The following is a 14,604-nucleotide window of genomic DNA, read 5'->3' as shown; positions in this document are numbered from 1 at the left end:
TTCGGCCTATATCATCCGTTGATCAACGAATGATAAATTCGCATCCGTCAATCGACTGCACACCCCTACCATCCAAGTACTTTACATTCGGTCCTTCTTGAGCCCATTCTGAATCTTCTATAGTTTGCATACAGATACGACCAAACCGAACCCTTTTGACCTTCCTCCCATGACTTGTTTTATGGTATTAAATTTGTGCTATTCGAGCTACGATGCTATTTTGTCTCTTTTCTATGGTATTAAATTTTGTTCTATTCGAGCCATATATTGAAAATGCACAATACTTTGGCGGCTAAAGCTTCGATCAATTAATAATCCAAATGTACAAGATCAATTCACCACTGCTCAAATTTGGATTCCGAAACATCCACAGCTGAAGACAGAACTAGTATAGAATTTGCTATTATAGTGCTGCTAAAAAAAATGCATGATACAGATTTTTATAATCCCCATTTTTAGGGTTATCTTTACGAATTAAAAATGCATCCATCGCATGAAGTTCAGCATTAACAAATCCAAAGAGTGAAGAACATAATCATTCAGCATTAAAAAAATAAATGCCCTCCAATGTGAATTCTAACGTGCATTCTTTAATACGTATCAAATTTAAAGAGCTAACACGATGTGCGGACCACATCTATCCCACGAAGTATACAATCAAACACAAGCTAGCGTCTCGATGTACTGAAAAGCAACTTCTCTCCGATCACTTGGTGCAAGTTGTTGAAGTTCCTTAAAGGTCATCTCTTGTAGAACATAAGAAATAACTTTATCTTCCACCCACAATACCAAGTTCGGCGACTCTCCTGCTACTTCATTGACAAGCAATACATCAAACTGGAACCAAAGTGGTACCGATTCTTGGAGATTAACAATGTATCTTATGCTCCACCCTGTGTAGTCATTCTTCATTTCCAAGATTTTAAAACTAGTAGGTGCTTATTTTTGAGTAACTATAAGACATAGGTGACCCTTGCATTCCCCAAAGTACTTAATCTCCATTCTAAGCTCTTGGTCATAGAGTGGCATTTGCATTTCCATTCTTAATTCTTGATCAACATCAAAGTAAAAAAACCTATCTACTTCAAATGTTGCAGCCCAATGCAATGAACCATTCCAAAACACACCGCTACCCAAGTAATAACGACCAGGTTTGGAAAAAACCTCTCCAGATAGCTTCCAAGAAGCTGTTTCAGATGAGTATATCTCAACTTGATAATGGAAAAAATCCTTAAACCGTGAAACCAACCAGATGCAAACAACTTTATAATGAGTTGATTTGAGTGGGTCGTAAGCTATACTGACACTTATAAGATCTTTAAAACCTTTCTTATATTTTTGAAACTCACAAACAATTGGGCGATATTGTCTCGTTGATGGATTACAAACGTAATATGTAGGATATACTTTGCGGGGTATATTGTCATAGCAACCACTCTTGTAACACATGAGACCATTGCAAGATTGCACGATTCTTATACCTGGTGGATCGTTAATAATTCTTATGGTTTTTAAAGGGGCGGAGGATGATGATCCATCAAGGGGAATGTATTCGAGATTTTTGATGGCACCACCCTGCCAAATTTGTGTGTATAGTCCTTGAATTGAAAGTGAGTTTCGAAGATTGTATATTTTGCTGAAAAACGGATCGGAAATAATGGAAAACCATTGTTTCGATACGGATTTAAATACCAGCAAAGATTTTACTGGTAAACACAGTAGAAGCGGAGTTAACAAATCAACATTGCTAATAATAATAGATGCTGCTGATGATGATGATTTCTTGCAATCAGAAAGAGATGTCATCTGGAAGATTAACAAATTATAACTAGTTCAGTTTGAGTAACGATTACCTTATATTAACTTGTGATCTGGTTCACGACGAGGAGAAAGATGAACCCGTTATTTCATTCTTCATAAACCCTAGTTTTCCGTATCAAAATTTTACGAATCCACAAATTTTGTCAGTACGTACTACGTACCGAGACTGCAAAAGCTTAAAAAAGAAGCAAGTAATGAATCTAGGCAAGTAAAGACGCGTCAAACCAAGTCAAGTCAATGGCAGAAGTTCTTTTATTATTATTATTATTATAATTTTTGGTTTATTATTATTATTAAAAAAAATTCCATTAATGGGAGAACGATGATTACATGAAACTAGTTGGAAGCCTAGCCTAACAAGATAGCCTCCAACGACATAATTCTACATTAATTGAACAGGTTGATGTGCTAGCCTACCAGCGGGCCTCATGCGTAACCTTGTCAAGGGGAGCCGAAACGGCGGACTGGGGTGCGAGATTGTGGCACAGGGGGACAAGCTAACAACACCTTCCACGTTAATTCCTGCAATGTTACGCCATCGAAGACTCGAACCTGGGACCTCCTGAAACGCATCACCTTTTTGAAGAACGGGGTTGACCAGCTGAGCTAGGGCTCGTTATTATTATTATTATTATAAAAGGGAGCCACTAAGGCATTTATTAATCAAAATCAATATTACAAGAAATGGTGGGTAGCCTAACAACAAGTTGGACACCAACACCTTTCTGAATAACGATTCCTAACCTATGAAAAAGAATACAAAGGCCTATGATTATCATTATTGTTATTATGTGTATAGAATACAAAGCCCTGTGATTATATTTATAGAGTTTAGATGCTTGAAGCCTAAGTAATAGGATTCTCTTCCAGTAAAGTGAGCATCTACATGCAAGCGTCAATCAAGTAATATTGTTTTGGTACTACGAATGGCACTGACAGGTGCAGAATTATTATAAAACTGTAGTGCAATAGCAGACTCCCGGATAGACTTGGTAATAACATCAGCAACCTAATTGTTCAGGAAGCTCTCCAGCAAAAACATAATAAGACGATGACCTTGACACTCCGCACCAGTCGATAATAGGTGGAGTCATCAAAGTTAAAGAAACATAAAAAGGCCTATATTCATTCTAAATCTAAAACTAAGACGTGTCTCTTGATTACTAAACCAGTTACTCCGGCAACTTATTATTATAAGTAAAAATTCAGGAAGCGAACAACCCATATACGCAATCGAAAATACTTATCTACTCTCTCCGTCTCACTATTAAGTGACTTAGTTTAAGTTTAAGTTTGCACAATTTTTAAGGCAAGCAAGGAAAATAGTATTTTTAAGCATTTTTTTACAATTATACCTTTATGGATAATAACTAATGAAATTTAGAAATGATTTATCTCTCAAACTACTCCACGGATGTTCGCAAGCTTCATACTATTGAAAAGCATTTTAAAACACCTACGTAACGAATATAAACATGTCTATCAAATTATGCATATTTCTTATATTTTTTATAATTAACTAAAAGGATAATTTTATAAATATCCCTTTATTTAATGATATATGTCACTTATTAGTGGGACAAAATCTAAAATCAAATAGGTCACTTAATGGTGGGACGGAGAGAATATATGTTTAGTTGGATAGAGATAACCGAAGGTCCGAAGTAATCAATTGCAGTGATCAAGGAATTCCACGGGAGCAAATTTCCGAAACCAAGTATGCTATAGTATATCTGTCTTTTGGCTCAATCGCATGGCATGACGATAATATTCAGCAAAATTCTTACTTCTTCCTCTTTTTCGATAACTTAATCTTAGTTTTTTCCTTACCAAATTTCTCCATATTAATGGTTCGTTCGTGTTGTTTTAAGTCATGTATTAGTGATTAGTGTTGAAGATTAGTATTTTTTTTTTTGGTTGATGTTGAAGATTAGGATTTCACTCCTGTACATAAGGAAAGACATATGTGCCGTGTAGGGACATATAAAAATGAGTGACAGGAAGAATGAATGGTTAGGTTTTAGCTTCGATTGGTAACAAGTACTTATTTGCTTTCTCTCTTAGCCTTTAATTATTCTACCTAATCGATTGAGATGTCGACGTCGTTGATATCTTCAATTGTCGGAATTTGTATAACTTTACAGCAGTTCCTTAGATAAAGATAATGTGCAATGTACTGAGTTCTTTTATTAGTTTCACTTCCTTTTATAGCAACCATCCGTTTGCATTTGGATATTATTCTACTTTTAGACCTTCTGTTATTATTCTTGCCTAGATTCCATCTTTATTTGTATTCGGAAATATGTCCTTTTATGGTTCACCGTCTATTCTCTCTATTTACATGAGATTAATCACAAGAAAACGGGGCCAACGGATAGGAGAAATGGAAGTTTGGGCTTTAGAGGGGTTTGGTGTTGCTCACATTTTACAAGAGACGGTCCGCGAGTTATAACCCCAAAGGTGTCACTATTCATCCACAAAAAATCCATCAAAACAAAAGTAACACAAAAACCCCAACAAAACAAAAGTAACTCGCGATTGATGAAACCAAAATTCGGTTTCGTGAAACCAATTTTGAAATTTGAGGTTTTTGTATCAATATTTATAAATTTGGGATTTTTGTATCAATTTTATTTAAGATGGAGTTTTAATGGATCCCAACATTTGAGTGGGGTTTTTGTACCACAAGTTTGGTCACCTTGGGTTTTTACGACTAATTTTGAAAAAAAAATATTTATCATACAGTCAAAAAGGAGAAACAAATTCTATTAATAAGACTTAAGAGACTAGTACTCATGCTTATTTTTGCATAGATTAATATGATAATAAGCAGACACATCGTCTTTGCTAGAAAATTATTGTATTTAAAATTCAAAACAATCCGCCACCATTTTCTACCCTGATTTTTAAGACACATACCCTTGGGAATTTGACAACAAAGCCCAACGTAATAGTAGCACCTCATCCGCCACTGGATATAGAGACACTGTCATCTAAGACACAACATCAAATGCTTGATCAGTTTCCACCAGCATCTTAATTAGATCAATATTCAAAATGTTGATACATATTTTAGTTACCGCAAGTGATGATAGATCCGTCGATATAAAGAATTGAGAAACATTTATAACTGGGATGATAAATTTATATATGAAGCACTTGTAAATTATCCTTCATTATGTGCTGAATTGAAGTTGTATGATCGCTCAAATATGCATGTGTTATTGCTGTTACCTCTTATAAGCCCTACAGAGAACTATGGTTGGCAAGTCACATAGTTTTGCTCCTCTTGGGAAAGCTGCACAATTTTTATGAACTCCCCTTTTCGACCTCGAACTGTTTTACCCGTAGCGGAACCGGGGCGGTTACGATGTGGTCGGGCCGCATACTCTAAATATGTGGTCCCTTTTCTTTTTTTGACACGTATATAAAGTAACAATTAAAGTGAAAAATACTTCTATTACAAAAGTATTTAACTAATTTTTTTTTAATTAACTTCTTATTTTTTTCTCAAAAGGGGAATATTTTGCTGGGATTTAGAGGAAGCAGGGTTTAAATTTATATACGTGATAGAAAAAGAAAGGGAAGTATGCGGCCCGACCACATTCTAGCCGGGGCGCAGCGGAACGGCCCGACTTTCCTGGCTCCAATCCCTCAATAGCCCACATAATCACCAAGTTTAGTTGGGCTTTAATATTAAAGCTAAAGCCTTAATCCCGGGTAAACGAAAAATCAAGTCCAGAGTTCTTAGTTCCGGCACAGCCACTGGTTTTAATGTTTTATTACTGGTCAAACATCAAGGGTAGTCTTGTGAGGAACTTCTAAAAAGATTTCGGGTCTAAGATAAAAGCCTATGACGTTCAGATGAATTTCATGTGATGGATAGACATTTAGCAGAAGACATAAAGGAAATTAAGAAAAACATATTTAACGTAATCTTGTATAAGACTCGCATAGTGATGGTATCAAAGTAGGAAAAAGGCTTGGCAGTTGTGGCAAACCCTAGAAAATTTAGTCTTGTAAATTGTAACCCATCAGATGAATTTCACCGCTTGGTCACATAATATATGCTATCAGCAACCATGCTAGCTATGAGTGTAAACATTCTTCTGCTTGACTTGGTTCCAAAAACTAGCACATACTCCTAAAGAACTGTAAACAATAGGTCGAAAACCCCAGACAAGCTAAACAACCATTTTCGCTGAAGTTGGAGCGAGCCATCACATAAATGAGCATGATGGTCTCCACCAGATGCTTATTCACCAAGAGAATTATTTGTTTCTCATGTATTCTCTGAATTTGTTTACAAAAATAAATTGCTTTCTCAGTCCTGGGCCGTAGCCTTTAGTTATCCTACCTAATCGATTGAGTTGTCAAAGTCGATCTTCAACTGTCGGAATTCGTATAACTTTACAGCATTTTGCAATGACAATATGTTGAGTTCTTTTACATTTTCACCTCCTCAAATAGCAACCATCCGTTTGTATTTGGATACTATTTTTATTCCTGCCTAGTCGAAAATAAAAAGCACGTCACCTTGTTTACAGTCTAATCACTCCTATTTGCATAAAGAAAAAATAGCAGAACAAATAAAATATCGATTGGAAATTAACAGTACGCTGTACATTTATAAGACTAGTCAGCTTACTTTGACCGAGAAGAAAAACAAAAGAAACCTACTCAACTGTCCTTTGATTAGAAGCCTTAAATTAGAAACAACGATGTTTCACTTTTGATTAGTTTCCACCAATATCTTAACCGGATCATTTTTTTAGTTACCCGGAACACATTGTAGGTATTTCAACGGTTCCTACTTGGGATAACACAAAATTGGTTAAAAAGACCAAAATCAACAATTCCTGGGTGAAATGGACAGTTAGATTTTGATACTGTTTAAATGGCCAAAAATGTAAAAATAGGCAGGATGTAACCAATTTCATCGTGCCTATTTTCAAATATTTTTTCTTATTTTTAATTTAAACAGGATGTATCCAGTTTCATCCTTGCTATTTTTTAAATTTAAGCTAGGATGAAACACTATTTTTTTTTGCCATTTCACCCAAACTATTTTTTACCCGTCCATTTGAACCGTGATCTAAAACTATTTGGACAAATGACCCATTTTCCGTTGGGATAATTGGTGTTTGGGTACTCGGATTTGGACCAACACTAGGCTTTGGTCTAACATTTGTCCAGTGTTAGGATTTGGTACCTGGACTGGACGTTGACCCACATTGACTGTCTATGACCAAACTTTAATTAATTTTGTAAAATAAAAAAAGGTAAATATACCGAGTTTACAAATCTAGCCTTGAAGAGGGTCTATCATCCAACGGTTGAAAAAAGAAAAGACTAAAAACATTTAGTCGGTTAAGATCATTGAAGGACTATCATTGCTTCACTGTGTTTGGTAAGTATTCTTACCCAAAGAGAAACCCTAAACTCAGCCACCTCTTTCTTCACCGTGTTTTCTCTGTTAACCCGAAAAAATCAACTCCTCGTATTCATTCTCTAAAATCATCAGATGTTTCGTATAACAATTTGAATGGTTCATTATTAGATTCCTCAAGTTAAAAGTTCCAGAAGAAATTAGATTCAACTTCGAGTATAGTATCGTAACGGCTTGTGGGGTTGATCTCGTCTTGATTATTTCCTTATAGAGTCAGATTGATCAGATCAAGTATAACTTTCTTTAATGGCTTGTGGGTTGATCTTGTGTTGATTGATTAAGCTTCACTTTCCCTTTCTAAACGAATCTGAGATAAAGTCGCTGCAGAGGATGAATCAAGACATGGGTTCACTTTGAATCAAGTTTTCTGTGTTGTGATGGTGGTGATTGAATAGGTAAATGAAATTAGGGTTTCGATTTGCAGCTGCAATTGAAAAAAAAGAAGGTGATTATGGGTTCTGATGATCTTTGTTTTGAATAATGGGTTCGAATTTGTGTTGCCATTTGAGATGAACTTAGGATCTTTTTGTGGTTCAAACTGATTGAGAAATTAAGACAGAGAAGATGATTTTTTGTAGTTGCGTCTGTGGTCATGAGATGAAGAAGATGAATCCGCTGTCACTGATTCTGTTGATGGCTATGACTGATGGAAGATGATCCAAAAGACTTGAGGTGGATTTTTTTCAAGCTTTTCAACAGGTTTTTTGTGAATTTGGATTTGTTAATTTTGATGAATTGAATTTGTAAAAGATTGAATCGAGAGTCGGCGGCAAGGATTAGGAGAAAGAGGAGAAGGTTAAAGAATTAGGGTTAGTGTTCAATGGTTGTTGTGTAAAATATTAGTAGAATGAAGGGTATAATTGTAATCTCGCTAAATAATTATATTTATACAAAATTCATTAATAATTAATAAACATAATTTAGGACTTAACTTGGTCAACGCAGGTCAACATCCAGTCCAGGTACCAAGCCCTAACGTTGGACAAATATTAGACCAGAGCCTAGTATTGGTCAAAACCTGAGTATCGAACACCAATTATCCCTTCCTACTTCCTAGCTAAGAAAATAAACAAGAACAACAATAAACGTTAAAACCATAGAAAATTAAAATCCCATGATAGTATACCATTAAAATCATGTGTGTTTGTTTTCAGTATTTTCATTCATCAAGCCTATGTTTTGTGTATGAGATTGAAATGAATTTGCATTACGAAACAGAGCTATGGTATCATGTTTTGAAGTGGGCGTTTTCACTAGTGTCAATAATTTTTGGAAATCAGTTTTAACGACCAAAGTGGCACCCATTTCACTTTATCAAACGATGTGGACCAAGTATGTGGCAACTAATAACGTCGATCTCATAAATATGACAAATTTATCTCTTAATCCATATGTTAATTACTTCATTAAGTTTATAAGCTTCTATTACTTTTCGCTATTAAATTTTATTTCGGAAAATGGGTCTTTTGTCCCAATATTTTTAAAACATGGTTCTAATGGACGAGTAAACATCACTTTGGGTGAAATGGACACCAAAAAAAATAGTAAAAAAGAAACTGGATTCATCCTGGATTAAACTTAAAAAAGAGTGAGGATGAAACTGGATGCATCCTGATGTAAATTAAAAATAAGAAAAAGTATTTGAAAGTGGGTAGGATGAAACTGTTTACATCCTAGCTATTTTCTAATTTTCCTCCATTCAAACAGTATCAAATTTTACATGTCTTTTTCACTTAGGAATTGTCGTTGTTGGGTTAATTGACCAATTTTATAATTTTCTTTTTTGCTCTGTTTCTCTTCTCTCAAATTTTCTTCCTGTTCTTGCTAAGCTAAATTTTTTTCATCTATCCATGAACTGTCTGTTCAGTCATGGTACGTACATACATCCCCTCCGTGTTGTAGGGCTTACAGCCCACGGATGTGCGGCCCAACTAGGAACCTAGGGTTTCCCTTTTACATATATATAAAAGAAAGGGAATTTTAAGAAAGTGCCAAATGTTTAAGAAACTGCCATCGTTTTTTTCAATATTAATTAAATGCCACAACCGTTAGTTTTTCCGTCAGGACCCACACACTTGGTCTTTTTCGCTGACTCGGTCAAAAGAATCTACCGCGATTTACATATTTACCCTTGGAAACCCTGTTATACTAGTCGCAGGTTCACCATCATTATCAACGGTAAACAAAAAAAGAAAAGAATAACAACCTGCCTTTCTTCTGGTGCCGCTGCCCGTATAGGTTCTCCATGAATGAATTTAGAAGATTGGGAGTGCTAAGAGGGGAAAATTGATTGAGTGATGAATTAAGGAGAAAAATCTGGTGATTGGGTTTAATTAAGATTTCTATTATTGTTTCAATTTGATTGATAGAATTGGTGATTGATGTTAGGGTTCTTAAATCGAAAGCAAGAAAATCCAGAGGTAATCGTTGGTGGTCATGGTAAGCTTTCAATTGGGTATTTGCTAGCATGATTGGTAATGGGTATTATTGTTGAATGGTTTCTGAACTATGGGTTTGTTGTGAATTGAATTTGCAGGTGTTTGGGTGAGTTAGAAGCTATAGAAAGTTCAATGTTACAGCAAGATGAGAATGGCATATCAGGTGTTCGATAAAAGGCCTAAATGACTTTTTCTTCACCTCTTCAAGCTCAGTTTCTGTTAGTTGAGCCTGTGCACAAGGGATGTTGCTGAAAATTTCTTGTGGAGGTATTTTCCATGAGTTTCTGATGGCTGGGTTCATATGAGTCTAAAGCAATTTTATGAGATTGATGGGGGCAGAGAAATATGTGGTGATTCAGGGCAAGTTTTGGCAGTGAACTTAGTTAAGAAAACAGCTTGGTGTTGATTTAATTCCCATGGGTTCTGTTGGCTTGAATTGGTAATGAAAGGGGTAGTTGTTGGACTGCTGACTTTGTGATGGGCACTGACAAGGGTTCTGCTTCGGGTACCTCTCTCATTGCTCTGTCAAGACATCAACAAGTCGCACTTGATCTTGTTCCGGAATCTTTGAGATCAGAATCTACTATTCGGTTGATTATCAGTGGAGGGGAAAGCACGGGAAAGTCAACTCTTATAAGTGTCATTGTTCACTCAACAAGGGAATTTTGTGGCAGAACAGCGGATAAGAACCTTTCGTATAAGAAGCTGGAGGCAGAACGGCGCAGACGTATGCAGGTAAATTCTTTGTCTAGATACTACAGTAGGTATTGCTGAACACCATGCAAATTTTGTGTTAATACATAAATTTATTGAATTAGGTAGATTTGAGGAGTCACACTAGGAAATCCTTCATCTAACAGTAGTAAACTAATTTTAAATTCATGACTTGCACCCATGTTGTAGTTTCAGTCATGGTTTCACCTTTTTATATTACTATTTATTGTTTTGACACATTACTATTTATATTACTACTTATTGTTGTTTCAGGTTGATTTTAAAGGAACCAAGCTGATCATTATTGACGAATACAACATGATCGACATAAAAATGCTTGCAAACATCGATCTTTCGAGTAAGAGACATTTTTTCAACAAACGAACCTTTTGGAAATATTTCTGTTGTGCTCGTCGGTGATATGAGACAACTTCCATTTGTTTTTTATACACCATTATATGCTGAAGGTGGAGGAGAATTACAACTGATAGGTACTCTCTCTTATTTTGTGTTTAAACAATGTGTTCGCCTTGAACAAGTTTTCCGACAGTCTGGGGTTGAGGTGTCTGAATATAGAGAAGCGTTGTCGAGATTAAGTGACGGCAACTCCGCTCTTGAAGATTGGAAACTGTTTGTCACTAGGAGCTACACGACCCTTTCAGTCCAAGAGAAAGAAAACTTTAAGAATGTTGTTCGTCTGTTTCCTACTAAAGAAGATGCTGCCAATCATAATTGTCAACGCCTCAGATAGCTTAGGTATCATGTTGCGTGTATCCCTTCAAAGAATAATTGTGTAACAGCTAAGGAAGCAAATTCTGATGAGGCGAAAGTGTTAGAAGACGTTTTGTTGTTGTCAAAGCAATTAAGGGTTATGTTGAGTAAGAATTATTCCACTCAGTTTGGTTTGGTGAATGGTTCACTGTGTTTGGTAAGTATTCTTCCCCAAAGAGAAACCCTAAAACTCAGCCACCTCTTTCTTCACCGTGTTTTCTCTGTTAACTCGAAAAAATCAACTCCTCGTATTCATTCTCTGAAATCACTAGATCTTTCGTATCACAATTTGAATGGTTCATTATTAGATTCCTCAAGTTAAAAGTTCCAGAAGAAATTAGATTCAACTTCGAGTATAATATCGTAAGGGCTTGTGGGGTTGATCTCGTCTTGATTATTTCCTTATAGAGTCAGATTGATCAGATCAAGTATAACTTTCTTTAATGGCTTGTGGGTTGATCTCGTGTTGATTGATTAAGCTTCACTTTCCCTTTCTAAACGAATCTGAGATAAAGTCGCTGCAGAGGATGAATCAAGACATGGGTTCACTTTGAATCAAGTTTTCTGTGTTGTGATGGTGGTGATTGAATAGGTAAATGAAATTAGGGTTTCGATTTGCAGCTGCAATTGAAAAACAAGAAGTGGGTTCTGATGATTCTTTGTTTTAAATAATGGGTTCGAATTTGTGTTGCCATTTGAGATGAACTTAGGATTTTTTTGTGGTTCAATCTGATTGAGAAATTAAGACAAACAAGATGATTTTTTTAGCTGCGTCTGTGGTCATGAGATGAAGAAGATGAATCTGCTGTCACTGATTCTGTTGATGGCTATGACTGATGGAAGATGATCCAAAAGACTTGAGGTGGATTTTTTCAAGCTTTTCAACAGGTTTTCTGTGAATTTGGATTTGTTAATTTTGATGAATTGAATTTGTAAAAGATTGAATCGAGAGTTGGCGACAAGGATTAGGAGAAAGAGGAGAAGGTGAAAGAATTAGGGTTAGTGTTCAATGGTTGTTGTGTAAGATATTAGTAGAATGAAGGGTATAATTGTAATCTCGCTAAATAATTATATTTATACAAAATTCATTGATAATTAATAAACATAATTTAGGACTTAACCTGGTCAACGCAGGTCAACATCCAGTCCAGATACCAAGTCCTAACGTTGGACAAATGTTAGACCAAAGCCTAGTGTTGGTCAAAACCTGAATATCGAACACTAATTATCCCTTCCTACTTCCTAGCTAAGAAATAAACAAGAACACCAATAAACGTTAAAACCATAGAAAATTAAAATCCAATGATAGTATACCATTAAAATGTGTTTGTTTTCAGTATTTTCACTCATCAAGACTATGTTTTGTGTATGAGATTGAAATGAATTTGCATTACGAAACAGAGCTATGGTATCATGTTTTGAAGTGATCGTTTTCACTAGTGTCAATAATTTTTGGAAATCAGTTTTAACGACCAAAGTGGCACCCATTTCACTTTATCAAATGGTGTGGACCAAGTATGTGGCAACTAATAACGTCGATCTCATAAATATGACAAATTTATCTCTTAATCCATATGTTAATTACTTCGTTAAGCTTATAAGCTTCTATTACTTTGCGCTATTAAATTTTCTTTCGGAAAATGGGTCTTTTGTCCCAATATTTTTAAAACATGGTTCTAATGGACGAGTAAACATCACTTTGGGTGAAATGGACACCAAAAAAATAGCAAGAAAGAAACTGGATTCATCCTGGTTTAAACTTAAAAAAGAGTGAGGATGAAACTGGATGCATCCTGATGTAAATTAAAAATAAAAAAAAGTATTTGAAAGTGGGTGGGATGAAACTGTTTACATCCTGACTATTTTCTAATTTTCCTCCATTTAAACATTATCAAATTTTACATGTCTTTTTCACTTAGGAATTGTCGTTGTTGGGTTAATTGACCAATTTTATAATTTTCTTTTTAGCTCTGTTTCTCTTCTCTCAAATTTTCTTCCTGTTCTTGCTAAGACAAATTTTTTTCATCTATCCATGAACTGTCTGTTCAGTTATGGTACATACATACATCCCCTTCGTGTTGTAGGGCTTACAACCCACAGATGTGCGGCCCAACTAGGAACCTAGGGTTTCTCTTTACATATATATAAAAGAAAGGGAATTTTTAGAAAGTGCCACACTTTCAATTTCATGTTTAAGAAACTGCCACCGTTTTTTTCAATATTAATTAAATGCCACAACCGTTAGTTTTTCCGTTAGGACCCACACACTTGGTCTTTTTCGCTGACTCGGTCAAAAGAATATGCCGCGATTTACATATTTACCCTTGAAAACCCTGTTATACTAGTCGCAGGTTCACCATCATTATCACCGGTAAACAAAAAAAGAAAAGAATAACAACCTGCCTTTTTTCTGGTGCCGCTGCCCGTATAGGTTCTCCATGAATGAATTTAGAAGATTGGGAGTGCTAAAAGGGGAAAATTGATTGAGTGATGAATTAAGGAGAAAAATCTGGTGATTGGGTTTAATTAAGATTTCTATTATTGTTTCAATTTGATTGATAGAATTGGTGATTGCTGTTAGGGTTCTTAAATCGAAATCAAGAAAATCCAGAGGTAATCGTTGGTGGTCATGGTAAGCTTTCAATTGGGTATTTGCTAGCATGAATGGTAATGGGTTGGAACGAATGAGAAAGAGATGGATATGGTGAATTTGCTGGCGTTCGGAACCAGAAAAGGGGAAGAGATTGAGCTGAAATTCAGGTGGAAATGTGCTGCTTCCGTGTTTGATTTTTAGGAGTCTACGATGGGTATTTTCCAGGGTCCATCAAAAGCTTTTATAGCTCGACTTGCAGGCTGGAATGAGTACGAAATGTTGAGCAGTTGATGGACTTTGAAGACCAATTGACTCAGAGAAGATAATGGTGTTGTTGGTTGATAATTGGGATTGGATTTGGAGATTTATTATTGTTGAATGGTTTCTGAACTATGGGTTTGTTGTGAATTGAATTTGCAGGTGTTTGGGTGAGTTAGAAGCTATAGAAAGTTCAATGTTACAGCAAGATGAGAATGGCATATCAGGTGTTCGATAAAAGGCCTAAATGACTTTTTCTTCACCTCTTCAAGCTCAGTTTCTGTTAGTTGAGCCTGTGCACAAGGGATGTTGCTGAAAATTTCTTGTGGAGGTATTTTCCATGAGTTTCTGATGGCTGGGTTCATATGAGTCTAAAGCAATTTTATGAGATTGATGGGGGCAGAGAAATATGTGGTGATTCAGGGCAAGTTTTGGCAGTGAACTTAGTTAAGAAAACAGCTTGGTGTTGATTTAATTCCCATGGGTTCTGTTGGCTTGAATTGGTAATGAAAGGGGTAGTTGTTGGACTGCTGACTTTGTGATGGGCACTGACAAGGGTT

The 14,604-nt window shown here is 35.8% G+C and overlaps 2 protein-coding genes across 2 annotated transcripts; one reads left to right on the top strand and one right to left on the bottom strand.

Annotated features, from left to right (window-relative positions):
* Nucleotides 1–939: 939 nt before the first annotated feature.
* LOC113311361 (F-box protein At5g07610-like) lies at nucleotides 940–1,806 on the bottom strand. Its single transcript, XM_026560201.1, has one exon. It carries the CDS (start codon nucleotides 1,804–1,806, stop codon nucleotides 940–942), a length of 867 nt encoding a protein of 288 aa, XP_026415986.1.
* An 8,318-nt stretch (nucleotides 1,807–10,124) lies between these two features.
* On the top strand, nucleotides 10,125–10,842 carry LOC113314177. Its single transcript, XM_026562943.1, has 2 exons — nucleotides 10,125–10,443; nucleotides 10,696–10,842. Exons 1-2 carry the CDS (start codon nucleotides 10,186–10,188, stop codon nucleotides 10,840–10,842), a joined length of 405 nt encoding a protein of 134 aa, XP_026418728.1. The 5' UTR covers nucleotides 10,125–10,185.
* Nucleotides 10,843–14,604: the final 3,762 nt, after the last annotated feature.

The sequence above is a fragment of the Papaver somniferum genome, chromosome 9 (genome assembly GCF_003573695.1).
Source record: "Papaver somniferum cultivar HN1 chromosome 9, ASM357369v1, whole genome shotgun sequence".
Lineage (NCBI taxonomy): Eukaryota > Viridiplantae > Streptophyta > Magnoliopsida > Ranunculales > Papaveraceae > Papaver > Papaver somniferum.
The sequence above is the reverse complement of the archived record's forward strand: the minus strand, read 5'-3'. Positions and strand labels throughout refer to the sequence as shown.

Excerpts from the sequence above, each read along its gene's own strand:
- LOC113311361 (XM_026560201.1), bottom strand. The coding sequence starts at position 1,806 with ATGACATCTCTTTCTGATTGCAAGAAATCATCATCATCAGCAGCATCT.
- LOC113314177 (XM_026562943.1), top strand. The coding sequence starts at position 10,186 with ATGGGCACTGACAAGGGTTCTGCTTCGGGTACCTCTCTCATTGCTCTG. Across the intron at positions 10,444-10,695 it reads AACGGCGCAGACGTATGCAG|GTTGATTTTAAAGGAACCAA; the intron begins GTAAATTCTTTG and ends TTGTTGTTTCAG.